The sequence below is a fragment of the Chlorocebus sabaeus genome, chromosome 16 (genome assembly GCF_047675955.1).
Source record: "Chlorocebus sabaeus isolate Y175 chromosome 16, mChlSab1.0.hap1, whole genome shotgun sequence".
Classification (NCBI taxonomy): Eukaryota; Metazoa; Chordata; class Mammalia; order Primates; family Cercopithecidae; genus Chlorocebus; species Chlorocebus sabaeus.
The window spans coordinates 38,776,572-38,803,433 of record NC_132919.1 but is presented as its reverse complement, the minus strand read 5'-3'; the positions used below and the strand labels follow the sequence as shown (position 1 = coordinate 38,803,433).

Genomic DNA, 26,862 nt, shown 5'->3' with positions numbered 1-26,862 from the left:
ATTTCTTCTAGATGTATACTTAGAAGTGGAATTGCTGGGTCATATGGTAATTTCTCTCTTTCAACTTTCTGAGAGACCACGAAACTGTTTTCCACAGTGGTGGCACCATTTGACATGCCCACTAGCAATATATGAGAGTTCCGTTTTCTTCACATCTTCTGACAGCTTTTTGGGGTGTTGGGATGATCAGTCTAACTGGGAAAATAAGTACCTTATTTGGGCCTATATGGTATTTTTAATTCTGTGTCCACTCCCAAACTCTGTAGCCCTGCCCTCCCTTACATTGTGTGTCCTGTTTTAGATTGTTTCCATTTCTTCTGAGACACTGCATATACCCCTACATGTATCTGTGCTAGGCATACATCCCTGTAACTTCATGGCATTGTTGTAATTGCTGTGTAGCTATTACATATACTGAGTGGAAGGGAGTTTCTCATTTGCTGTAGAACTCTCTGTGCATTAGTGTAGTGTCGGGCACACAGTAGCTGCTCAGGAATTTTTTAAATATATGATAATTGGGAAAACTACAGAGCTAGGGAGAGATCTGAAGAAATACTAGAAATTTTTTTCCGATGGAATCAGAAGAAAACTTTAGAAAATCGTTGACATCATCTGTGGCATGCAGCAAAAGTTGATGTAAAAGGAACAGAAAGACCTATGGAGATAATGGGATGTAATAACATAAAACATACTGAAACAATTGGTTTTGAAATCAGTTAAGAGCAGAACTGGAATTCCTACTCTGTGGAATGAATCAGCAATGTGGAAGGAGTAATATGATTTTTTTTTTAAGATTTTGAATTTAGGCTGGGTGCAGTGGCTCATGAGGTAGGTGGATTGCTTCAACCCAGGCATTTGAGACTAGCCTGGACAGCATGGCCAAACTCTATCTCTACAAAAGGTACAAAATTTAGCTGGGTGTGGTGGCATGTGCTTGCAGTCCCATATACTTGGGAGGCTGAGGTGGATGGATCACCTGAGCCTGGGAAGTAGAGGCTGCAGTAGGCTGAAATCATGCCACTGCACTCAAACCTGGCAGACAGAGTGAGACCCTGTCCCAAAAAAAAAAAAAAAAAAAAAAAAAAAAATTAGAAGTAAATCCCAGAATTAAGTAAAAGTGGTGTGTGTGTGACAGAATAGGTTACAAATTTAAGAATTTTAGAAACCAAAATAATTGGAATGGAAGCTCTTTTCAATGAAAGAAAACTTTTGTAATTTGAAAGAACCAAAATTAAAAGGGTTTAGTGTTTGGAACAGGCCTGAGGAAGTTGTAATACCATGAATTTAAAAAAACAAAAGAAACTCAGGAGGCCAAGGCACAAGAATTGCTTGAACCCAGGAGCTGGAGGTTGCACTGAGCCGAGATTGCGCCACTGCATGCCAGCCTGTGCGACAGAGCGAGACTCTGTCTCAAAAACAAAAAAAAATCCCCAAAACTATGAGCATCTAGGGCACATCCTCTTCCTGACCAAAAAAATCAAGGTAATAGTAGTTTTTTAACCCTGAATTTTAGATAGTGAAGCAATGTCTATAGTTTTTGAGATGGAAAGTATCTTGTTTTTAGAAGACATGAGTCTCATTTGAACCCCCAAAGAGCCTCTGAGAGCCTAAAACCTGTTTTTTCTCCCGTAGGTTGTTTCCTCACTAGTAATGACAAAGTTACAGTCGGCACAAAAATTAGCAAAGGGGACAATTTCACACAAAAATCGTACATGAAATATTGAGTTTGTGTTAAGTTGCTAAATAATGGATGCTCGATATGTATTAATTGAAAGCAAATCATAGTGTTTTAATCATTTTAATGTCATTTTGAATTCCCTGAATTTGTTAATATTAAATCATTTTGAGATAATCTGTAACTCCTCATGCTGATTGTTATTTCATTCACTTATTTGAAAACAGTATTTGTGGCATTTAAGCTCACAGGAAAATACTCCAGGCCGGGTGCAGTGGCTCACTCCTGCAATCCCAATACTTTGGGAGGCTGAGGTGGGTGGATCGCTTGAGATCACGAGTTTGAGACCAGCCTGGCCAACATGGTGAAACCCCGTCTCTACTGAAAAAATACAAAAATTAGTCAGGCGTGATGGTGCATTCCTGTAGTCCCAGCTACTAAGGAGACTGAGGCAGGAGAATGGCTTGAACCTGGGAGGCGGAGGTTGCAGTGAGCTGAAATCGTGCCATTGCACTCCAGCCTGGGCGACAGAGCAAGACTCAATCTCAATAAAAGAAAAGAAAAAAAAGAAAATACTCTAGTGACCCAATTGTAAAATAAAATGGTTCTAGTCTTATAACTTGTAGCACCTGGGTAGGCTGAGTGTGCTTTAAATGATTGATCTAACTAGAATAATGTGGGATAGAGCATAATGTCTAATTTCCTGGGGTCCCTCAGTATAGGGTAGAAAGATACATGAATATATACAATAGTGATAGGGTTGATGGAATGTAATACTAGGCTCCCACTTAAATGTATATTTGTGAAGTCGCTGGGAAGTTGTGTCATAGAATGAAGTTTCTCAGGGATCTTTATAACTTGAATATTAAGGGGACTGTCCAGACGTTTTATTCTTATCAGGAAACCAAGCCTTTAATGTCTGCCTGGTTACATTCATTTATAACATCCTTTATGCTAAGTCAGCAATAAGTATTATATATATTTTCTCAGACGAGGTCTTGCTCTGTCACCCAGGCTGAATGCAGGGGTGCAATCACAGCTCGCTGCAGCCTCTGTCTCCTGGACTCAAACAGTCTTCCCACCTCAGCCTGCCAACTAGCTAGGACTACAGGTACACACCACCACACATGGCCAGTTTTTAAATTTTTTGTAGGGACAGGGTCTTGCCATGTTGCCCAGGCTGGTCTTGAACACCTGGGCTTGAGAGGTCCTCCCACCTTGGCCTGCAAAAGTGCTGGGATTACAGGCATGAGCCATTGTGCCTGGCCTTGAACCCTCAAAGTAAACCCGTTTCTGGTTCTTCGAATGGTAGGTTCAGATATATTCTGCACAACTTCTCGCCCCTTCCATTGAATGTAGCTATGGTAGCAGCATTTGGTTGTTTTGGGCTGCTGAATTGCATTTACACAGGGGCATAATCTTGGTAAGTCATATCCATCTCCAAGATTTGGGGCATAAAAACTCCTGTATTTCCCTGCAGCTTGGTTAACATTGGCCTAATTGATCTGATATCATGTAATTGTTGGATTACTTTTTTAAGAATGCATTAAATATAAAGTTTTTGAAAATTTCCAATCAGCAATTGATTACAAGTAGGAAAAATTCTTTGTCTTTGAGCCTCCTGGTAGTTTACCAAAGCTAATAGTCTGACAACCTCTCTCCAACTGTGGATGCTTCCTGAATATATTGCTTAAATTTGGAGTTTGTGACCAGAATCAAAAATTCTGAGAGACGGTGATTCTCTCAAAGGCTAACATGGAGTAGAAAAAAACTACATGTTTAAGTGTGGGGACAGCAAGCATTAAAGGCATTTTTATTTGTTGCTTGAAATCTGTGGAGCCTACAGAAAAGAGTGGCTGGTATCCTGTTGATGGAAGAACTAAAGGAATGCTGCATTCTCAGCATTTCTTATTTCCTGTAGAATACAGCAACTGCAGTTTTTATTTGACATTCTGCTAGTTTCCAGGAAGGGCTCAATGAAGTGACTGCTGTCAGCATCTTTTTTCACCGTAATTGATACTAGAGAAGGTAGAGGATGTTTAGGAGCTTTTAAAGGAAATTATGTTTAGTGAAATACTTGGGTTAGGAAGTTATCCAAATCTTTAAGTACTGACTTAAAAATTCTTGTATTGAGAGATTAATGGTATCAGAATGACATACTAATATCATCAGGTCTCTCAGATTGTTGACCTATTAACTCTATAGTGGTAACACTTCTAAAGTCCTTGGTAAGATACAAAATTCATTTGCAGAAAATTGCTCCATCTGAAATATAGTAGCTCATACATACTTCATTTACATTTTCCCTATTTAGATGAAACAAGGAGGACCTGGAAAGTGTGAAGCCAAGCAATAATTGTGAAACATAAGTCCTTAGTAATGCTGTCATAAACTGGTTTTCATGTATTTTGATTTTCAGCTGATACAGCTGGTGAATGAGTTATACTACAAGTTTATGAGTCATTCATTAGGAAACAAACTCTTAGGTATACTTATAGAGAAGCCAATTTCTAATGAGTTTATTCTTAACTGATCAAATGTGAGAACTGATGGTTGAAATTAGTATGCTCAAAGCAAATCTATTACTCCTTTAATTATGTGGTGTCTGTAGGCACAAACATAGATTGTGAATGATTGCTGAGAGTGCGCCTTGGTGCTAATGGAGAGTTGTCTTTAGGTAGTTAAAGAATTAGGCCTTGAAAAAATTATGATTTTAGTTGGTCGTATGTTTTAAGCTAGCATTTTCTGCCCTTAATGTATATAGTATTGAATTAAATATATCAATAGGACCATGGCCTCTTTGCTCCTCTTAACAATATTTTCATAGTTTGATCACTAATATATTCTGTTAAGATGCTCATGCAACACCACTAAGTTTCCTGATTCCTTATGTATCAGGGTTTCCCCATTCTCTCTTTAGGAGCATGTGAACAAAGCAAATTAGCCCAGGTAAGGTTTGAGTATATAACAGTAGCATGATGCCAAAACCAGTCTGTTTAAGAACAGTCTATATCGACTGGGCGCGGTGGCTCATGCCTGCAGTCCCAGCACTTTGGGAGGCCGAGGCGGGCAGATCACCTGAGGTCAGGACTTTGAGACCAGCCTGACCAACATGGAGAAACCCCGTCTCTCTAAAAATACAAAATTAGCCAGGCATGGTGGCACATGCCTGTAATCCTAACTACTTGGGAGGCTGAGGCAGAATGGCTTGAACCCGGGAGGTGGAGGTTGTTGTGAACCGAGATCGCACCATTGCACTCCAGCCTGGGCAACAAAAGCAAAACTACGAACAGTCTATATTATAATACCATAGTCCCAGAACTAGAAGTTCATCAAATAATAGAGTGCTCTGTGCTCCCACACTAAGAGCTTGATGTGTGTTAAATCACCTTAACCTTTCAGGTAGCACCTAGGCATGCTGCTTTGCTCCCTCTCAAGTAAGGATGGATACCTTTTTGCCTTTCCATTTTCCATATTTACAGTCAAATGGAGTATATTTTCAAAACCAGGACAGGAAAAACAAAGTTTAAAGCATTAAAAACTGATGAGCATTCAACGTAGATTTCTGAGTCTCATTGCTGATGTGTTTTTTTGTTTGGTTGGTTTTTTTTTTTTTTTTTTTTTTTTGGGAGACAGTCTTGCTCTGTCGCCCAGGCTGGAGTGCAGTGGTGCAATCTCGGCTCACTGCAACCTCTGCTTCCCTTGTTGCCCAGGCTGGTCTGGAACTGAACTCCAGGCCTCAAGCTAGTCTCCTACCTCAACCTCCAAAGCACTGGGATTACAGGTGTGAACCACCATGCCCAGTCTTGTATTTGCTTGTCTTTGTTTGTTTTGCTTAAACATTTTAAGTAAATTCAGGCTATCATATTTTACCTGTAAATACTTCAGCTTGCATCTTTAGAAAATAAGGACATTTTCTTTCTTTCTTTCTTTTTTTTTTTTGAGATGGAGTTTCACTCTTGTCACCCAGGCTGGAGTGCAATGGCACAATCTTGACTTACTGCAGCCTTTGCCTTCTGGGTTCAAGCGATTCTCCTGCCTCAGTCTCCCGAGTAGCTGGGATTACAGGTGCCCACCACCATGCTTGGCTAATTTTTTTTGTTTGTTTTTGTATTTTTAGTAGAGATGGGGTTTCACCATGTTGGCCAGGCTGGTCTTGAACTCTGGGCCTCAGGTAATCTGCTCGCCTCAGCCTCCCAAAGTGCTAGGATTACAGGAATGAGTTACCACATCTCGCCAGGGCATTTTCTTATTATTTTATTTATAGCGCCCTGATATTTAAGAACTATCAGAAAACCAGTCCATATTCATATTTTCTCATTGTCCCTAAATATTGTTTGGTTTAAATCAGAATCCAGGAATGATCATGTTACTTTCAGTTACGTCTCTGAAGTTTCTTCTTTTTTTTTTCTTTTGATACGGAGTCTCGCTCTGTCGCCCAGGCTGGAGTGCAGTGGCGCAGTCTTGGCTCACTGCAAGCTCCGCCTCCTGGGTTCACGCCATTCTCCTGCCTCCGCCTCCCTAGTAGCTGGAACTACAGGTGCCCACCACCACGCCCGGCTAATTTTTTGTATTTTTAGTAGAGACGGGGTTTCACCGTGTTAGCCAGGATGGTCTCGATCTCCTGACCTCATGATCCGCCCGTCTCGGCCTTCCAAAGTGCTGGGATTACAGGCTTGAGCCACCCAAACCCAACCTGAAGTTTCTTTAAAAAAAAAAAAAAAAAAAAAAAAAAATTTTTTTTTTGGCCTGGCGCCCTCCCCCTCCCCGGTGTCTCTTGCTTGTAATCCCAGCACTTTGGGAGGCCGAGGCGGGAGGATCCCGTAAGCCCAGGAGTTGGAGACCAGCCTGGGAAACAAAGTGCTACCTTGTCTCTACAAAAAAAAAAAAATTAGCTGGGCATGGTGGCGTATGGGTGGTCCCATCTATTTGGAAGGCTAATCTATTATCAGTAGTTAAAAGAAATTCACACCCAGAGCTTCAGCCAACCTATGGACAGCTGAATTAAGCAGCCCAAGAGTTTGAAGCTGCAGTGACACATGATCGGGCCACTGAATTCCACCCTGGGCCACAACAGAGCAAGACCATGTATCAGAAAAAAAAGAATTGGAAGTCCTAAAGTGTAATTTTCTTTTCTCCTCACCTCCCCAACAAAAACAAACTTTAAAAAAAAAAAAAAAAAAAAAAAAGCATTTCATAGTGTCCGAGTCAGTTAAGCAGCCAGAGACCACAAATCTATTATCAGTAGTTAAAAGAAATTCACACCCAGAGTTTCAGCCAACCTATGGACAGCTGAATTAAGCAGATAATAAAATGCAAATGCTAAAAAGCTAATCTTGAGGTGGCTTAAAGTACTGATACATTGTATATGTTAATAGTTAATATTAGTGAGCTCTGGATTGCTTGATCCCAGGAGTTTAAGGATACAGTGAGCTATGATCACACCACTGCACTCCAGCTTGGGTGACAGAGTGAGACCCTATCTCAAAAAAAATGAAACAAAAGGCAGTATCTATTGAGCTGTTAGATGTCAGGCATTATTCTTTGCATTCACATTAAATCTTCACACCTCTGAGATATATAATGTCATCTCAGATGTTTCAGATGAGGAAACATAAACACAGCCTCTGTTCTCTAGATCAGTGGTCCACAACCTTTTTGGCATTAGGGACCCGTTTTGTTGAAGACAATTTTTCCACTGATTGGGGGTGGGAGTGGGGTGGGATGGTCTCAGATGAAATTGTTTCACCTCAGATCACCAGGCATTAGTTAGATTCTCATAAGGAGTGAGCATCCTAGATCCCTCGCTTGCACAGTTCACGATAGGGTTCGCGTGCCTATGAGAATCTAATGCTGTGGCTGAAATGGCAGGAGGTAGAGCTCAGGCAGTGATGCCTGCTCATTGGCTGCTCACCTCCTGCTGTGTGGCCCAGTTGCTAACAGGCAACGGACGGATACTGGTCCGCAGCCTGTGGTTCGGGACCCCTGCTCTAGATTATGAGGAAGCCGAAGTACTATTTTCTCATTATAAAAACAGAATCCTACCTTTTACTTCCCACCTCCCCCTGTTAATGGAAGTTGGAATGGAGAAGGAAGGAGATGCCAGGGAAAGGAAGCATTTTAAAATCATTTGTAACATGTAACTCCAGGGTACTTCAGAGTTTTAAAGAATAAATAGGGAATAAATTTGTTTAATTACCTTTTTAGATCCAGGTTTAGGTGCCACTTGCAGGCCAAAATCTAATCTGGAAACCAAATGAGTTACAAAGTTTGGGTGCTTTTCTATAAAAACAAGGAAGCAGTTTATTTGTATACTTTTGTGTCTTGTGCCATTCTGTTGGCAAAGGGCGGAGGAAATACATACTTTCATATGCTACAGGATAGGTCTGAGATGCAAAAGTATCTCTAATTGCTTAGGGGAGAAGGGTATTACTGGAAAGATGGGGTGGGTGACTTTTCGTAGTATAACCTTTGTGAGATTTTAGTGCTTTACTGTATGCACATGATAACTATTCAAAAAAACAAGCCCCTTTTTTGGACCCTAGTTTACTGACTCCATATTCTTGTAACAGCAAAATTAAAATTCTTTTAAGTTAAAAAAAACTTTATCATAGGAATTTCCAAGCATGTCTTAAAATAGGATATCCCCAGCTTCAACACTAATGGCATTTTGCAGATTGAGAGGATAATAAAATGTAGCTGTAGTTTGGATACATGTATCCAAATATACTACATTTTGCAGATTAAGAGGATAATAAAATGTAGCTGTAGTTTGGATACTACATGTATCCAGATATACTACATGTATTTCAGATATGTCCTCTGAAAATACCTGCAGGTTCATAGAGAATGTTGGGTATGTCCTTTGACTTTATCCGTGCTTAGTTCCATAGTCTATAATTCAGTTTCTGATTGGGCACAGTGGTTCATACCTGTAATCCCAACACTGGGAGGTCAAGGTGGGAGGATTGCTTGAGCCCAGGAGTTCGAGACCAGCCTGGGTAACATAGGGAGAACCTGTCTTTAAAAAAAAAAAAATTAGCCAGGCATGGTGGCGCCTGTAGTCTCAGGTACTGAGGAGGTTGAAGTAGGAAGATCACTTAATCCTGGAGGGTTGAGGCTTTAGTGGTACCACTGCACTCCAGCCTGGGCAACAAGGTGAGACCCTGTCTCAATAAATAAAGAAAAAAAATACAGTTTCTGTGGTATAGTTTATATACCATCACACCTTTATAACTGACTGAGAATACTTTATGTTTAGTATGTGCTGTTTTGAAAATAAAACCTGTTTTAAAATGTGTTGCATTTTAAAAGTTTTAATCTATATTGATATTAGTAGACATAGTTATATAGTTTGGCAACCCTGTTATATGTTCCTATTGTAAGGGTATACCTAAACCAGACTGGCAGTTAATGAGAGTGACTTGTCCTGTTATTGTGTGCTTTGGCGTATTTCTCTTTTGAATATATAACAGGAAAATACGGGAAGAATTGCTGAGTGTTCTAAACATTCTCATTTGCAAGGAACATCAGTAAGGAAAACAATCTTACCTACCTTATTTGAAGAGGTGGAAGCAAATTTAACCTTCTGTTAGCCAGTAGGAATAGGTCTGTACTAAAAATGCACAAATTAGCTGGGCATAGTGGTGCACACCTGTAGTCCCAGCTACTTGGGAGGCTGAGGCAGGAGAATCTCTTGAACTGGGGAGATAGAGGTTGCAGCGAGCCGAGATTGCGCCACTGCATTCCAGACTGGTGACAGAACGAGACTCAGTTTAAAAAAAAAAAAAAAAAAAAAACTTGGAACTTTAGAATTATGTTCATGTTTGCTGGTGTTTTAATTCAAACAGGGACAGAAATCCTAGGGAAGTAACCCATATCACTGTGTTTCTAATAACTGCAGTCATAGTAGAGTAACACTACATTCACTAGTAGAGGTTGAGGGAGAGAAGAAAAGAAGGAATTACATGTTACAGGATACTTTTCTGTTCTTGTCTAGACTGAGGCTGAGGCGGGTGGACCATGAGGTCGGGAGATCGAGACCATCCTGGCCAACATGGTGAAACCCCATTTCTGCTAAAATACAAAAAATTAGCTGGGTGCATTGGCGCACTCCTGTAGTTCCAGCTACTCAGGAGGCTGAGGCAGGAGAATCACTGGAACCCAGGAGGGGGAGATTGCAGTGAGCTGAGATCGAGCCACTGTACTCAGCCTGGCGACAGAGCAAGACTCATCTCAAAAAAAAAAAGTTTGTCACTTTTCTCCTGTTTAATTTTGTGTTTTTTGAATAAAGGATTTATGTCTTTTCCACATGGATTATTTTGAGTAGTACCAATATATTCCTGAAGGAGATCAAAAATATATATGCATAGCTCTCTTGGTAGCATGTGTTTGAGAAAGTAGTATAAGGATTACATAGATTAGGGTTGCAGGCAATTCTGTCCCTTTAAAGCCAGATCTTTTATTTACTTATTTTTTAAAGTTTTTGCAGAGATGGGGTCTCACTATGTTGCCCAGGCTGGTCTCAAACTCCTGGGCTCAAGTGATCCTCTCGTCTCAGCCTCCTGAAGTGCTGAGATTATAGGTGTGAACCAAGGTGCCAGGCCAAATCTTTGGTTTTTTTCCTACAAGTAAAACACCCTGAGGCTGAAGGTAATGGCTAACTGATGCAACGTGTTTTTCTTACTGCTTTTTTTTCTGGGCATCTAACAAGGAATTGGAAACACAAGTTTTTGACTTTCGTTTTTCCTCCTCTTTATTTTCTGATAGTGTTTTCTTAAAGTCATCTTTCACCTGCCTCTGAAGTTGAGGAGTAGGAAGGAATCTGTTAGAATCATTTGGGGTTCAGTTAGTAGTGTCTGTGGTTAACTTTCTTTCGTGGTTTTGAATTTAATTTCACTATTTGACTAACACTGTATTTACTCTGACTTCCTCAAACACTGTGGGACTTAAACTGTGACAGGTGAAACTCAGTGCCTTAGGTGAAGGCTTGGTAGAGACTTAGAAACATAGAATTCTTACAGGGTAGCTTAGGATTCTTACAGGATAACTTAATTGCTTTTAGGTTTATAGCTTTATGAACTTTATGAGCCCACTGGAATATTTTCTCCAATTATTGGAAAGGCTGATTATCAATTAAACTTAACGAGTCTAAGGACCCTCTACTCAGAAAAATAGATGTGAGATCCTGTCTCAAAAGAAAAGTTAAAGTCAGGAAGAAGTTAAATTTAATGGTTTATAAGCCTTTACTATAAGTAAATGTAAGTTACATACTTTGAAGCTATTGTATTTGCCTTGCATTACAGCATATACTTGAGCTTGTAAAGCACGTTAATCTTCTACTTTATTATGATGTTTGTATTAATGGTTAGACAGTTGTTTGACTCCTTGCCCGCTGTATTCAGTAACTGAGTTACTGTAACTACACTTTATAACTGAGTTATAACATTTATAACTCAATACCAGCAGTAATTGAGATAGAAGAGTGAAGAGAAAGTAAAATGTAGCCTTGTAGTCTTATATCTTATTCAGAGCCTAGCCTGGTTATGTTTAAGCACTATTAGCAGAAGAGTTTGACAAAAGAATTTAAATAAAATACAGTTAACTTGGCTGGTTTAGTCCATAAGATAATAGTGACAGTGGTGGTGTCTGTGGAGGGAAACTGTATTGCTAGAGGACAAGGGTGACAGAAAGACTTGATTTTTTTTTTTTCCCATGCTTTTTCTTTTCTGGGGTGTGTGTGTGTGTGTGTGTGTGTGTGTGTGTGTGTGTATTTTGTACCATGTGAATTTATTATATTATCCTTGGAGGAAAGGGGGATAAAACTAGTCTGGCCAAGGCTAATAAAATAAAACCTCCATTGTAGCTTCTTTTAGTAGGACTTAATCTTATACCATAGTTAGTCACCCAGAGTATTAATAACCCACTCTGGTAGAGATTTCCTCCTAGTAACTGGTGACTTTTGTTCTTACATGCTTAATTGGTTTGCAAAGACCTACCATCTTTAGATCCTCTATATTTGTTTAGCAGATACTTTAGTATTTTCTGAGTACACAAAGCAAATCTAATTCCATTATTTTCCTTGTTAAAATCCTTAAGTAGCTCCCTTTGCCTGTAGAATAAACTCAGGATTCTTACTGAGGTATGTTTAGCTTGTCAGTCTGGCCCTTGCTCATCTCTCTAACCTTAATTCTGTACTCCCTCAAGCCAATAGTGTTAGAAAAGTACTTGTAGTTCCCATAGCCAACCACACTTTTACATCTCTGTGCTTTACCACATGCTCTTTCTATTGAGAATTATCTCGCCTGCCTCCCTTGAACACATTGCTTTAGCTATGTAGCCTTTGACAAGATCCCTCTTACATATCTTTGTTTTGGCACTTTTTGCACAGAATTAGAACTTGTTTGCTCTTGCTATTCAAGTTCCTTTATTTAGATCAAGAACTCTGTGACATTTTAAATCTTTTTATGCTTGTAACTTAATTTTTCAGATTCTTGAAGCGTGAACAAATAACAGCTACATGTTAAGGGGGGTAAGAGAGGACTGGTCCAATAGTTCCAAGATCTTAAAATAAATCAAGAAACTCAATTACCTCAAATCGCTTGAACCATGAGTGCTGCCTTGCAGATACTGCTCTTTCCTTTAACTTCATCTGTATTTGTTCTACCTCTTATTTGAAACAGTTGAATGCCATGTTTGTTGGAAGAAGAGAAGGTCCAATACTTGGCTATTAATAATCTCACTTTAATTAACATAATGTAGATGTTATTGTGACCTTGAAGCATTAATGTTAAGTGAGGATTTGTGTTGATGAGCATATATGAATGTCAACTCTTTGGAATACACTTGGTAACATGGTTTATTATTATATTTTCTAGCTCCAGAACCTGGGTATCAACCCAGCAAACATTGGCTTCAGTACCCTGACTATGGAGTCTGACAAATTCATCTGCATTAGAGAAAAAGTAGGAGAGCAGGCCCAGGTGGTAATCATTGATATGAATGACCCAAGTAATCCAATTCGAAGACCAATTTCAGCAGACAGCGCCATCATGAATCCAGCTAGCAAAGTAATTGCACTGAAAGGTATAAAAAATTGTCGGTTTTTCTTAAAACTCTTCCTGTTTGTTTTTTTGTTTGTTTTTTGTTTTTTTTTTTGAGACAGAGTTTTACTCTTGTCGCCCAGGCTGGAGTGCAATGGTGCGATCTTGGCTCACTGCAACCTCCGTCTCCCAGGTTCACGTGATTCTCTTGCCTCTGCCTCCCGAGTAGCTGGAATTACAGATGCCTGCCACCACCACTGGCTAGTTTTTTTGTATTTTTAGTAGAGATGAGGTTTCGCTATTTTGGCCAGGCTAGTCTCAAACTCCTGACCTCATGATCTGCCTGCCTCGGCCTCCCAGAGTGCTGAGATTACAGGCGTGAGCCACCACGCCCAGCCAACTCTTCCTATGTATTTATGCAAGTGCAATAACTAGAGTTTACGTTTTTAAGTATATTGATTAAATTTGGTTAAAGAAAATTGATCTGCTGATACCGAACTTGATTTAAACCACTTTAATGACTTTTACTTGGAATGTATCTGTGGAATATCTTAACATAGATCTACTTAGAATAATTTTAAGTTTTAGAATAAATGCATTTATATTTTTTATCTGGTATAAGACTGTGCTAAACATATCTCTCTACAGAGAAAACAAATTAGTGATTCATATTCTGGAATAGAACATACTTTACTAATATTAGCACCTAAACATTGCAGAATTTTGTATAATAATAAACTTGCCTTTGATTCTGTGCTTTTTTTTGTACTTCAGGCTTGTGTTTCACTTAGATTATTGGGTTCTAGAAAGGGCTTGAATTTACAGTAATTGTTTAAAGTGTGTTTGTATTTAGGTGGATATTAAAGCTCTTGAGTGAAGCGTATTTGAGTTTATTCAGACTAACTTTTTAATTGTCCCAACAAGGGAACTGTGCAGCTTAGAATAAACAGAGTTCAAAGACTCTTAGACTGTCAGGGAGCCTGTATTCCTTTGAACTTTAGGATGAGACTAATTGACCCATTAAAACAGATGTTTTTAAGAGGGCTCGGTGAAAAACTGACTCTTAAAAAGGCATTTGATTGCCTATTTTTTTGCTTTGTTTCTCATTTTGATAGAAGGAAGAAAAGTTCAAGTTCCCAGTAATTTCTTGATAAATTTGTGACTGAGTTGTTAGAGGTGCTGAACTTTGACTTTGCTTTACATGATTTAAACTTTGTATGTAGTAATAATACTAGTTGGAGAGTAAATAGGGTTGGGTAGGACTAGCATATTCAAACACGTAAGTCACTATCACATATCTAAGATAGAAGCTCATCTCATCTCAAGGAAAAATCGTCCAGCTTTCACATAGGACCAGATGTTTTGTGACAGTAAGTGTTTTACTTCTGTTACTTCTATTTAGGGTATTAAGCTTCCTTCAGACTCTTTAAAGAATTTAAATTCAGGTCCTTAGCAGTTCCCATACCTCTCTATTAAAAGGCCATAATTTTAATTTTGCCAAAATTCTTTTCTATTTTTAATGTTATTGTTATCTTATCACATTTCTTAACGCTTTCTTATGTGTGCAGATGGTGAGTTATCTTAAATTAGATTGTGTTAGTTATTGTCCTGTTCTATGAAAAGAATAAATTGAAAATATTTTCGGAGCATTGTACAATAGCATCATAGATTTGTCCCTATATGTCTGCACTATGGAGTCAAGCTGTCATCTCTCGTCCCCCTCCCCAAACCACTACACTTATATATATACTCCAATCCCGAATAATCTGGGGATTGAGGAAGGCAGCAAAGGAAAGTCAGTCAGTCCAAAATCCTGCTTCCCTCTGAAGCCAGTTTTGAACCTCTTGGCTTCTTTTTATAAACAGGACTGTAACTCTCACAATTTTTCAAGTCTGGTTGTGGTTTACATACTGTGTGGGATGGGAATAACATTCTTCATTTTATGAAAGAAATTTTTGCACATGTGGTAAGGAGGGTTGTAGTACAAAGCTGTATGTTTTGCCCCCCTTCTGTGTCGCCCCAGCACCTGAATCTTAAAATTTCGGTCCTTCAGGAGCCAGATTCTCTGTGTCTCAGGAATGGTGTTTTTCTTAGTCTTTAAAGACTAATCTTGATAGCCTAGTGATAGTTGTGGACTTTGGCCTCTATTAATTTATACCAAATCACATTTTGAACTGATGGATTTCAAATTACAAGTACAAGCCTTTGCATCTGACTTGGTGACTCTTAACACTCAAGGCAAATTTCATCCTTTTTTTTAACTAAATCCTTGCTTTCTTAGTTAGATGAAGCTTGAACTTTGTTCTTACCTCCAGTATATTAACAGCATCTGAAACTATCCTCTTCCTTTGTCTCCCTCTCCTTTCCTCCAGCGCCTCTACCTTCCCTTTGTTATCTTAAGCCAGTTAAATGTAGCATGCACTTCTTTTATGTGCTAGTGGCAACAAGACAGAATTGAAGCAGATCCTCTTTGTAAAAAGCAGTTTCCACAAGATTTATTTGGATGAGAGATGACTGCTTTTAAAAAAGTACATTTTCTTTCCCCTACGTGTTTGTTATCAGAGTTGCTTTGTCTTGTGTCCATGCAACTAAGTTTATGTGTAAACATACTTAATTACAAGTATGAAGTTAATGGCTTTGTTTTCAATTATTGTTAAGAAAATTATTCATTAGACTTACTTTAAGTTGGGATTTAGAATTCCATGGAAGTCATACTATCTGTTTAAAGTGTGTTTATTAGAGGTAATACAGTTTTTGCTTAAAATGTAGATGTAGGTTGCTTAGTCTTAGCTGTTACCTCTTTAATGGTTGCTGCTGTATTGATGCAACTCCTGTAGTTATTAGTCTCGTAATATAAATATTTTTGTTTGGAAGTTACAGAGTTAGTCTAGGTAGGTATTCATTCTAAACTTTACGCTTTTAATGATTTATAATTCTTGATTTTGTTTTTAGCTGGGAAAACTCTTCAGATTTTTAACATTGAAATGAAAAGTAAAATGAAGGCTCATACTATGACTGATGATGTCACCTTTTGGAAATGGATCTCTTTGAATACGGTTGCTCTTGTTACGGATAATGCAGTTTATCACTGGAGTATGGAAGGAGAGTCTCAGCCAGTGAAAATGTTTGATCGCCATTCTAGCCTTGCAGGGTGCCAGATTATCAATTACCGTACAGATGCAAAACAAAAGTGGTTACTTCTGACTGGTATATCTGCACAGGTAACATTTTAACTAGTTTTTTTATAAAGAAGAGGTTTAGAAAACTGTGGTGCCCAGAATGCAGTTTTATTTTGAGATTAGGTCTTTCTATACTCAATCCTGTTGAATTTCACTTATTTTGGAAGACCTTTTTTTTCCTCCCTCCCACCCCTTCTCTTCTCCTTCCTCTCTTCCCTCCTTTCTTCCTTCCTCGCTCCCTTGCTATTCTGACATATAATTTCAGAATGCTCTTATCAAGCGTTTTGAGCTCTTCTGTGGAGATTGAGTAGAAACTGAGTTTCTGTAAGAATGATTTGGGATTTATTATGGAGTATTTACTGCAAAATGAATGCTTCTGTACCTTTTTGTTTAAGACGTATATGAGGCACATTTTAAACATTAATGTTAAGCTTTAACAAGATAATGTTTGGGGCTGATTTTAAGTTAAGAAGTATCAAATCTATATTGAAAGATGAAGTCACAAATAATTATAAATCCTGCTAAAGATGACAAAGCATTCTAGTTATTTCATTACTTGATGAATCTGAGAGATTTTTGGTTTATGGGTCTCCAAACATTATTCTCTTTGATACTTTATAGCAAAATCGTGTGGTGGGAGCTATGCAGCTATATTCTGTAGATAGGAAAGTGTCTCAGCCCATTGAAGGACATGCAGCTAGCTTCGCACAGTTTAAGATGGAAGGAAATGCAGAAGAATCAACGTTATTTTGTTTTGCAGTACGGGGCCAAGCTGGAGGGAAGGTAAGTTTTGACTTTGGTAATTATTTTAATGAGAACTTGTATTTGACTTTCTGCTACGAATTAGTCATCTAATTTCAAAATAGCCTTCTCCTTTCCTAAGTAATTTATTTTTAGTATTCACATTTGTGGTGACTTAATTTGTTCAAATTTTGCATCTAGTGATACTTGTCTAAAATGAATAATGTTCTTTCACAACTCGTTCTATTGGCTGTTTATATTCTTTATTTTGATTGCCAAAGTGCACATTTATATGCTGTACATCTAGAGAGTTTGATTTAGTAGGTGGTGCCCATAGTGTTTTTTTGTTTATTTTTTGCTTTTTGAGACAGGGTGTCACTCTCCTGCCTAGGCTGGAGTGCAGTGGCGCAGTCATGGGCTCACTGCAGCCTCGACCTTCTGGGCTCAAGTGATACCTGTCTCAGCCTCCCAAGTAGCTGGGACTACAGGCACGTGCCACCATGCCTGGCTAAATTTGGTGTTTTTGTAGAGACAGGGTCTCACTATATTGCCCAGGCTGGTCTCAAACCTCTGGGTCCAAGTGATCCTCCCGCCTTGGTCTCCTAGTATAATCTGCATTTTAAATACCCTATATGGCTTGATATAGAGGTAATGTAGACTATAGTTGAATAACATTGCCATAAGTTAGTGGTTTTCAGCGGTGGCTACACATTGGAATCACCTGGACAAATTGTAGTACTGTGTGTATTAGACTTAGTTGCAGGTAATAGAAACAAGGTCTGGTTGATTGGAGCAATGGTCTATTTAGTGAAGGATATTGGATAGTTTACAACAGCTAGGGAGGCTGTAAAACCAAGACTAGGAAATGAGGAGAAATAATGGAAAATTAGCAGTGGTCAGGGTCTCAGTCAACAACTATTCCATAGAACTCTGAGGACACTTCTGGATCCATGATTGCATTGCTGGATGCTTGGAAATTCGATTTAACTGCCATTTCCACTACCAGAGTAGAATCTCTGAAATCCTAATACCTTTGTGTTCCTAGCTCCCTGTTCGAAGTCCAGTTATAGGCAAGATCAGATGCCCACATCTTACGTCTGAGAGGTTTGGAAATAATTATTTGGTGTTTGGTGCTCCTAAAACAGAAGGCTGGTTCTACCACCAACAAAACTTGTAAAGAGTATCTTCCCTCTTGTTGTCCCATCAGGAAGAGGGTTTAGATTCTAGGCAGACCAAAAAATTTGAACTTCACTTTCGTTAGGACATGTGTCTCTTTTTCTTGGTAAGTAAGCAGTTTTTAAAAATTGAGATAGAGATTGCTTAAAATATGATCATCTGTAGCCTGTCAGGAGAGAGGAAATAGTAAGTAAGGAGATACAATTCTGCTTAAAATTTCACATAGCCCCTGAATTGAGGAATAATGCTGCCAATACCTCAATGTGACAAGGGTAGAAAGCACTGATATTTAGATCTGAATTGATGGAATTTAAACAGAAAAAAACTATGTGTTTTAGAAATTAGATATTATCCTTAAAACATAAGGCCAGGATATTTATTGAAAAGTTCTACTAGAAAAAAGTTTCGATGTCATTTTGAACAGTATCTGGAAACCTGTTTATAGGTTATTGAGCCTGTTATTTATTACATAGTGCTATCCTGTCTGCCACAGCTTTTGAAGGAAGATACCAATTTTTTTCAGTGTGGCTAGTCATCCTAATGAAGGATGATGAGACCCTATAACATTCTCATATGGTATGTGTCTTGGATACTGAATTATTTTTTGTCTGAGTTCATTTCTGACATGACTAAGGAAAATATATAGTGCTTTTTCATTGAGATTATTTACTTTTCTCTTGCCTGGCTTACGTGCAGCATTGGATATTTTAAACCAAAATGTTCTCATTTAGTTTATGGGATGTTTGTGATTAGAGAGACAACTCAAATTAGGTATATACATTCCTTCTGTTTTAGTGTATATGTATAGGTAGAGAAGAATTAAACAACTTACATTTCTATTTGGAAATACTAAATTAAAATTGAAAGCTAGGAGAAAAATACCTTTGTAGGTAATGTATTACCCTTCTATACCATTTATTTCAGGTAGATTATTTGAGGTATGATTATTTCAGATAGTCAGCTGACTTTTTTTTTTTTTTTGAGATGGAGTCTCGCTGTGTTGCCCAGGCTGGAATGCAGTGGCACAATCCCGGCTTCCTGCAACCTCCACCTCCCGGGTTCAAGCGATTCTCCTGCCTCAGCCTCCTGAGTATCAGCTGACTTTAAAAAATGTATTTATCTTAAAATAATACAGATTATAGGAAGCTGCAAAGACAGTACAGAGCAGTCCCCTGTGTTCTTTATCCAGTTTCTCCCAATGGCTACATCTTACACAGCTGTAGTACAGTAGAAAAACCAGGAAATTGACATTGGTACAATTGTATGATTCTGTGTCATTTTATCATGAGTAGATAACTATTTTATCACCACAGTGATTTCCTTTATGACTGTAGAGTCCCACCCACTCCCCCTCTCTCACACCATCCCTAGCTCCTGGCAACCACTAATTATTCGCCATCTCTATCATGTTGTCACTTTAGGAATGTTACATAAATGGAATCATACAGTATGTGACCTTTTAAGATTGGCTTCTTTTTTTTCACTCACCACGATGTTCATGAAAGTTTGTTCCTTTTTATTACCAAGTATTCCATGGTATGGATGTAACCAAAACCATTTAACATTGATCTTCTGTAGAACATGTTGGTTGTTTCCATTTGGGGGCTACAAATAAAGCTTCTGTGATCAACTGCTAATGTGTAGGTTTATATACATTTTGATTTTCTTTTGAACAGTTACATATTATTGAAGTTGGCACACCGCCTACAGGGAACCAGCCCTTTCCAAAGAAGGCAGTGGATGTTTTCTTTCCTCCAGAAGCACAAAATGATTTTCCTGTTGCAATGCAGGTATTTTAAGCAAAATAAATAACTTTTTAAAAATCTCTCCTCTTAAAAGAAATTAACCCAAAGACTATTCGTGGTAGATATAATTTAAGTGATGCTTAAAAGAATACTCTTACAAAGTTTATTAGTGAAGCTTTGTAAAATAATACCTTGGCCTTTCATGTACAGGCCTACCTTGGGCATATTATGAGGTTTGGTTCCAGACGACCACAATAAATTAAATACCACAACAAAGTGAGTCATAAGAATTACTTGGTTTCCCAGTGCAGATCAAAGTTACACTTACACTATGCTGTAGTCTACTGTGAAGTGTGAAATAGCATATCTCTAGAAAAACCGTATACATACTGTAATTTAAAAATACTTTATTGCTAAAAAATGTTAATGATTATTTGAGCCTTTAGTGAGTTTTAATCTTTTTGCTTGTGGAAAGTCTTGTCTCAGTGTCAGTGACTGCTGAATAATCAGAGTGGTTGAGGTGGCTGTGGCAGTTTCTTAAAATAAGACAGCAGAGAGGTTTGCTGCATCAGTTGACTCTTTCACAAAAGATTTCTCTATGCAATGCTGTTTGATAGCATTTTACCCACAGTAGATCTTCTTTCAAAATTGGAGTCAGTTCTTTCAAACCCTGCCAGTGCTTTACTAGCTAAGTTTCTGTAATAATCTAAATGCTTTGTTGTCATTCAGCAATGTTCACAGCACCTTCACCAGCAGTAGATTTTATCTCAAGAAACCACTTTTCTTTGCTCATCCTTAAGAAACAGCTCCTTTACTAGGAGATACAGTAATTCAATCACATTTTTAGGCTCTATTTCTAATTCTGGTTTTCTTGCTGTTTCTACCACATCTGCCCGTATGTGCTGCACTGAAGTCTTGAACCCCTCAATCATCCATGAAGGTTGGAATCAGCCTCTTCCAAACTCCTTTTAATGTTGATATTTTGACTTCCTCCCATGAATCATGAATGTTGTTAATGACATCTAGAATGATGAATCCTTTCCAGATTCATCATTACTTAAAAGTACTGTGGTGAATCCTTTCCAGATTCACTTAAATTTACTTTGCCCAGATCCATCAGACGAATCACTATCCAGGGCAGCTGTGGTCTTATGAAATATATTTCTTAAATAAGAAGACTTGTAAGTCAAAATTGCTTCTTTGATTCATAGGCTTCAGAATGGATGCTGTCTTAGCAGACATGAAAGCAATATTAATCTCCTTGTATATCTCCATCAGAGCTCTTGGATGACTATGTGCATTGTCGATGAGCAGTAATATTTTGAAAGGAATCTTTTTTTTTCTGAGCAGTAGGTCTGAACAGCAGGCTAAATTACTAAAATATTTAGTAAACCATGCTGTAAACAGATGTGCTGTCATCAGGGCTTTGCTGTTCCATTTCTATAGCATAGGCAAAGTAGATTTAGCATAATTATTGAAGGTCCTAGGATTTTTGGAATAGCAGATGAGCATTGGCTTCAACTTAAAGTCACCAGCGTCATTAGTTCCTAATAAGAGAGTCAGCCTGTCCATTAAAGTCAGGCATTGACTTCTCTGTAGAGAAAATCTGTTGTTTAGTGTGACCACCTTCAATGATCTTTGCTAGATCTTCCATATAACTTGCTGCAGCTTCTACATCAGTACTTGGTTTTCACCTTACACTTTTATATTGTACAGATAGTTTATTTGCTTAAACCTCACGAATCAACTTCTGCTACCTTCAAATTTTTCTTCTGTTGTTTTCTCACCGCTCTGAGTCTTCCCAGAATTGAGGAAAGTTAGGGCCTTACACTAGATTAGGTTTTGGCTTAAGAGAATGCTGTAGCTGGTTTGAATTTTTTTTTTTTTTTTTTTTTGAGACGGAGTCTCCTTCTGTTGCCCAGGCTGGAGTGCAGTGGCAGGATCTCGGCTCACTGCAAGCTCCACCTCCTGGGTTCATACCATTCTCCTGCCTCAGCCTCATGAGTAGCTGGGACTACAGGCGCCCACCACCACGCCCGGCTAATTTTTTTGTATTTTTTCAAAATACAAAATACGGGGTTTCACTGTGTTAGCCAGGATGGTGTCGATCTCCTGACCTCGTGATCCGCCTGCCTCAGCCTCCCGAAGTGCGCGGGATTACAGGCCTGAGCCACCGCGCCTGGCCTATCTTTTTTCCTTCCTTTCCCTTTCCCTTTCCCTTCCTTTCCTTCTCTTCTCTTCTCTTCTTTTCTTTTTCTTTTTCTTTTTTTTTTTTTGAGACGGAGTCTCACTCTGTGCCCAGGCTGGAGTGCAGTGGCGCGATCTCAGCTCACTGCAAGCTCCGCCTCCCGCGTTCACGCCATTCTCCTGCCTCAGCTTCCCGAGTAGCTGGGACTACAGGCGCCCACCACTACACCCGGCTAATTTTTTTGTATTTTTTGTAGAGACGGGGTTTCACCGTGTTAGCCAGGATGGTCTTGATCTCCTGACCTTGTGATCCACCCACCTTGGCCTCCCAAAGTGCTGGGATTATAGGTGTGAGCCACTGCGCCGGGCCTCCTCCCTCTCTCTCCCACTTTCCCCCTCTCTCCCTCCCTCTCCCTCTTTAAAGAGACAGGGTCTCCCTCTGTTGCCCCGGCTGGAATGCAGTTGGTGTGATCATAGCTCACTGCAGCCTTGAACTTGAACTCCTGGGCTCAATTGATCCTCTTGCCTCAGCCTCCAGAGTAGCTAAGAGTAGGTAGGACTACAGGTACATACCACTACGCCTGGCTATTTAAAAAGTATTTTAGAGACAATGTCTCACTGTGTTGCCCCGGCTGGCCTTTTTTTTTTTTTTTTATGAGACTGAGTCTCTCTATTGCCCAGACTGGAGTGCAGTGGTGCAGTCTCAGCTCACTGCAATCTCTGCCTCCTGGATTCAAGCGATTCTCATGCCTCAGCCTCCCGAGTAGCTGAGATTACAGGCACCTGCCACCACACCTGGCTAATTTTTGTATTTTTAGTAGAGTCGGGGTTTCGCCATGTTGGTCAGGCTGGTCTCGAACTCCTGACCTCAAGTGATCTGCCCACCTCGACCTCCCACAGTGCTGGGATCACAGGCGTAAGCCACCATGCCTGGCCCAGGCTGGTCTTAAACTCCTGGCCTTAAGTGATCCTTGTGCTTCAGCCTCCTGTGTAGCTGGGACTACAGACACATACTACTGCACCTGGCTAGTATATAACATTTTTATTTGTATTTTTGTTTGAGACAGGGTCTCACTCTGTCACCCAGGTTGGAGCGCAATGGCGCAATCTCATGCACTACTACACCTGGGTAATTTTTTTGTATTTTTAGTAGAGTCAGGGCTTCACCATATTGGTCAGGCTGGTCTCGAACTCCTCCCCTCAAGTGATCCACCCACCTCAGCCTCCCAAAGTGCTGAGATTACAGGCATGAGCCACTGCACCCAGCTGTGTATAACATTTTTCTTTTAGAGACGGAGTCTCACTCTGTTGCCCAGACTGGAGTGCAGTGGGACCATCTCGGCTCACTGCAACCTCCGCCTCCAGGGTCAAGCAGTTCTCCTGTCTCAGCCTCCCCAGTAGCTGGGACTACAGGTGCATGCTGCCATGCCTGGCTAATTTCTTTTGTATTTTAGTAGAGATGGAATTTCACTGTGTTGCCCAGGCTGGTCTCAAACTCCTGAGCTTAGGCAATCCACCCACCTTGTCCTCCCAAAGTGCTAGGATTACAGACATGAGCCACTGCACCCGGCCTATAACATTTTAAAAGAGAAAAAAAACTGCTCATTTATATAGTTACATAAATTCAAAAGTAGAATCGTTTTATTTCTCTTTGGCCTGCAAAACATTACCTCAATGTGGCAAGTACTAGAGTTTGACTTTGTCTGTGGTCGTTTTCTTAGATGTGAGAAAATGAGACTAGGATTACATTTGTAAGCCACTGCACCAGTGCGCTTTCTCCATATCAGCAAGAAAAGCTGTTAGGTTTTCTTATCATTCATGTGTTCACTGCAGTAGCACTTTTAATTTCCTTCAAGAACTTTTGCTTTGTATTCACAACTTGACCGGGTCAAAAAGCCCACCATTCAGCCTATCTTGGCTTTGGACGTGTCTTTCTCACTGAACTTAAAATTACTTCTAGCTTTTGATTTAAAATGAGATGTAGAACGTGTAGAGGCAATTGTAGGGTTATTAATTGGCCTAATTTCATTATTGTTGTGTCTCGGAATAGGGAGGCCCAAGGAAAGAGAAAGAAATGGGAGAACAGCTGGTTGCTGGAGCAGTCAGAACACACACAATATTTATCGGTTAAGTTTGCTGTCTTATGTGGGTGCGATTCATCACACCCTAAAATAATTACAATAGTAACATCAAAGATCACTGGTCACAGATCAACATAACAGATATAATAATGAAAAGGTTTGAAATATTGTGAGAATTAATGAAAACGTGACACAGAGACACCGAAGAGAGCACATGCCGTTGGAAAATAGTGCCCATAGGCTTGCTCGATGCAGGGTTGCCATAAACCTTCCATTCGTAAAGATTCATCTGCATTGCAAAGTGCGGTACAATGAGGTATGCCTGTAATACATAAACTGTGCTATCCTAAGTTTTGAATTGTCTTTCCTTTTATCAGTTTCATTCATATTCTTGTGTTATATAAGAGCTTAGGATATCCATATTTAAATGTGCTATAAAAATGAAGGAAACTTTAAATATTAGCTTATAATTTTTCAAATAACCCTCTTGTTCTAGAATTTTACCATCTCTGAAATGGAATTAGACTGAATGTTTTTATTTTCTGTTTATAGATTCATTATTTCACTAAAGTGTTGATTTTCTTTCTATAGATCAGTGAAAAGCATGATGTGGTATTCTTGATAACCAAGTATGGTTATATCCATCTCTATGATCTTGAGACTGGTACCTGCATCTACATGAATAGAATCAGTGGAGAAACGATTTTTGTTACTGCACCTCATGAAGCCACAGCTGGAATAATTGGAGTAAACAGAAAGGGACAAGTAAGGAAACCTTGAAACTTAAGCAATAAAATAAGATAACCTGATGAGTTGGGAACAATCCTGTACTTTTGAGAAATTACTCCCAAAAATAATAAAATAGAAAATAAACACATTACTGTTAGTTTTTTTCCAAAAAGTAAATGGTAACTTTGGATATTAGAAAATAATATATATCAAAGCATGATGTAAGCTGATAAAAAAGGAAAATAATATATACCTAAAAATAGAGATGTGTATGAATACAAAGTGTGTCTTTAATCCTGTTTCAGAGAAACTGGTTTATAGCCATCTTGGACTGTATAGATGCATTACTGTCAAAAGAAGTGATTCTCCACAGAAAAAAACAATTTAGGGTCATATTTGACAGACTATTCTTTTTAAGGAGTTTTCTGTTATCTCTCCAAGGCAGAGCGATTATCAACTACAGGGAAAAGAATTCTACCTACATCCCTTTTCCTAGCTCTTTAATTAAGCATTACTATTACATGTTAGAAGGTGATATGTTTCAGTACCTCTTGTGGGATGCCTGGAAAGTTAATCAATTTGGTAGGAAAAATATTATCCATTCTAAATTTGTCATTTTTGAAAAACCTGTTAATACCGTCTAGCAAGCGATTCTTTCTCTGTCATCATATTATTTTAATTTCTTTTTTTTTTTTTTTTCTTGAGACGGAGTCTCGCTCTGTCACCCAGGTTAGAGTGCAGTGGCATGATCTCAGCTCACTACAACCTCCACTTCCCGGGGTTAAGCAATTCTCCTGCCTCAGCCTTCCGAGTAACTACGATTACAGGTGTGAGTCACCGCACCCAGCTAATTTCTGTATTTTGAGTGGAGACGGGGTTTCACCATGTTGGCCAGGCAGGTCTCAAACTCCTGACCTTGTGATCCACCCGCCTCAGCCTACCAAAGTGCTGGGATTACAGGCGTGAGTCACAGCACACGGCCTATTTTAATATGAATAAGAATATTTTACCAGGAGGTATCTTAATTTTCTGAAAAGTGGCTAAAAATTTTAAAACTTAATACTGTTACTGGTCTTGCCTTTTAGTCGTTTTCTTCCAAATTAGTATTTTTCCCAGATAATAAGCAAAGGAAGTAGATGGGTTTTGTTTCTCCTTCATTCAGTTAATTTTTGAAAAATGTTACGTATATGAAGAGACAGTTCCTCTAGGGAAAGGGAGTCCATCCCTACCTACCCATGCCCCACCTTAACTCCAGACCTGGTTAGGTGCTTCTGCTCTGTACTCCTAGAACTTAACTTACGGCTTTCTCCTCATAACACTTAACATACTTACTAAAATTGCCTGCTTAGCTGTCACAGTCTCTATTCTTCATTAGAAAAACGGATTGTCTTTAGTAAATTATATTTCTAGCACCAGTCAGTGTCTGGGACAAAAGCAGTTTTAAAAATTCAGTAGCTTTCAAGTATTCAGTTGTGAGTCTCTCTCTTAGAAAAATCAAGAATAAGGCTAGGCGCAGTGGCTCACACCTGTAATCCCAGCCCTTTGGGAGGGTGACGTGGGCAGATTGCCTGAGCTCAGGAGTTCGAGACCAGCCTGGCCAACATGGTGAAAACCCGTCTCTACTAAAATACAAAAACTTAGCTGGCTATGATGGTGCATATCTGTAATCCTAGCTACTTGGGAGGCTGAGGCAAGAGAATCACTTGAACCTGGGAGGCAGAAGTTACAAAAAATGAGCCAAGATCACGCCACTGCACTCCAGCCTGGACGACAGAGCAAGACTCTGTCTCAAAAAAGAAATTAAAAAAAGAGGAAAATCAAGAATATATTGGCCTTTTTTGGTGAATTAGATTAGTGATAATTTAATAATCATGAAGTTGTGAAACCAGGGACCTTTTTTTAAAAAAAATTCTTAAAAAAAAAAAAAAAGACAGGGGCCGGGTACAGTATCTCACGCCTGTAATCCCAGTACTTTGGGAGGCTACGATGGGTGGATCACCTGGGGTCAGGAGTTTGAGATGAGCCTGACCAATATGGTGAAACCTGTCTCTACTAAAAATACGAAAAAAAATTAGCCGGGCGTGGTGGCAGGTACATGTAGTCCCAGCTACTTGGGAGACTGAGACAGGAGAATTGCTTGAAGCCAGGAGGCAGAGGTTGCTGTGAGCCAAGATCGTGCCACTGCACTCCAGCCTGGGTGACAGAGCAAGACTCCGTCTCAAAAAGCAAGACTTTGTCTCAAAAAAAGAGAGAGAGAGACAGGGTCTTGCGATGTTGCCCAGGCTGGTCTTGAACTCCTGGGCTCAA

General features: G+C 39.3%; 1 protein-coding gene across 2 annotated transcripts in view; it reads left to right on the top strand.

Moving 5' to 3' along the window:
• CLTC (clathrin heavy chain) overlaps window positions 1–26,862 on the top strand; it is a 75,233-nt gene that overhangs the window by 11,751 nt on the left and 36,620 nt on the right. For both annotated transcript variants that reach the window (XM_008011247.3, XM_008011246.3), the window contains exons 2-6: window positions 12,553–12,760; window positions 15,670–15,938; window positions 16,518–16,679; window positions 19,490–19,603; window positions 24,418–24,591. In XM_008011247.3, coding sequence (XP_008009438.2) covers window positions 12,553–12,760; window positions 15,670–15,938; window positions 16,518–16,679; window positions 19,490–19,603; window positions 24,418–24,591 — 927 coding nt within the window. The remainder of the gene's footprint in view (window positions 1–12,552; window positions 12,761–15,669; window positions 15,939–16,517; window positions 16,680–19,489; window positions 19,604–24,417; window positions 24,592–26,862) is intronic.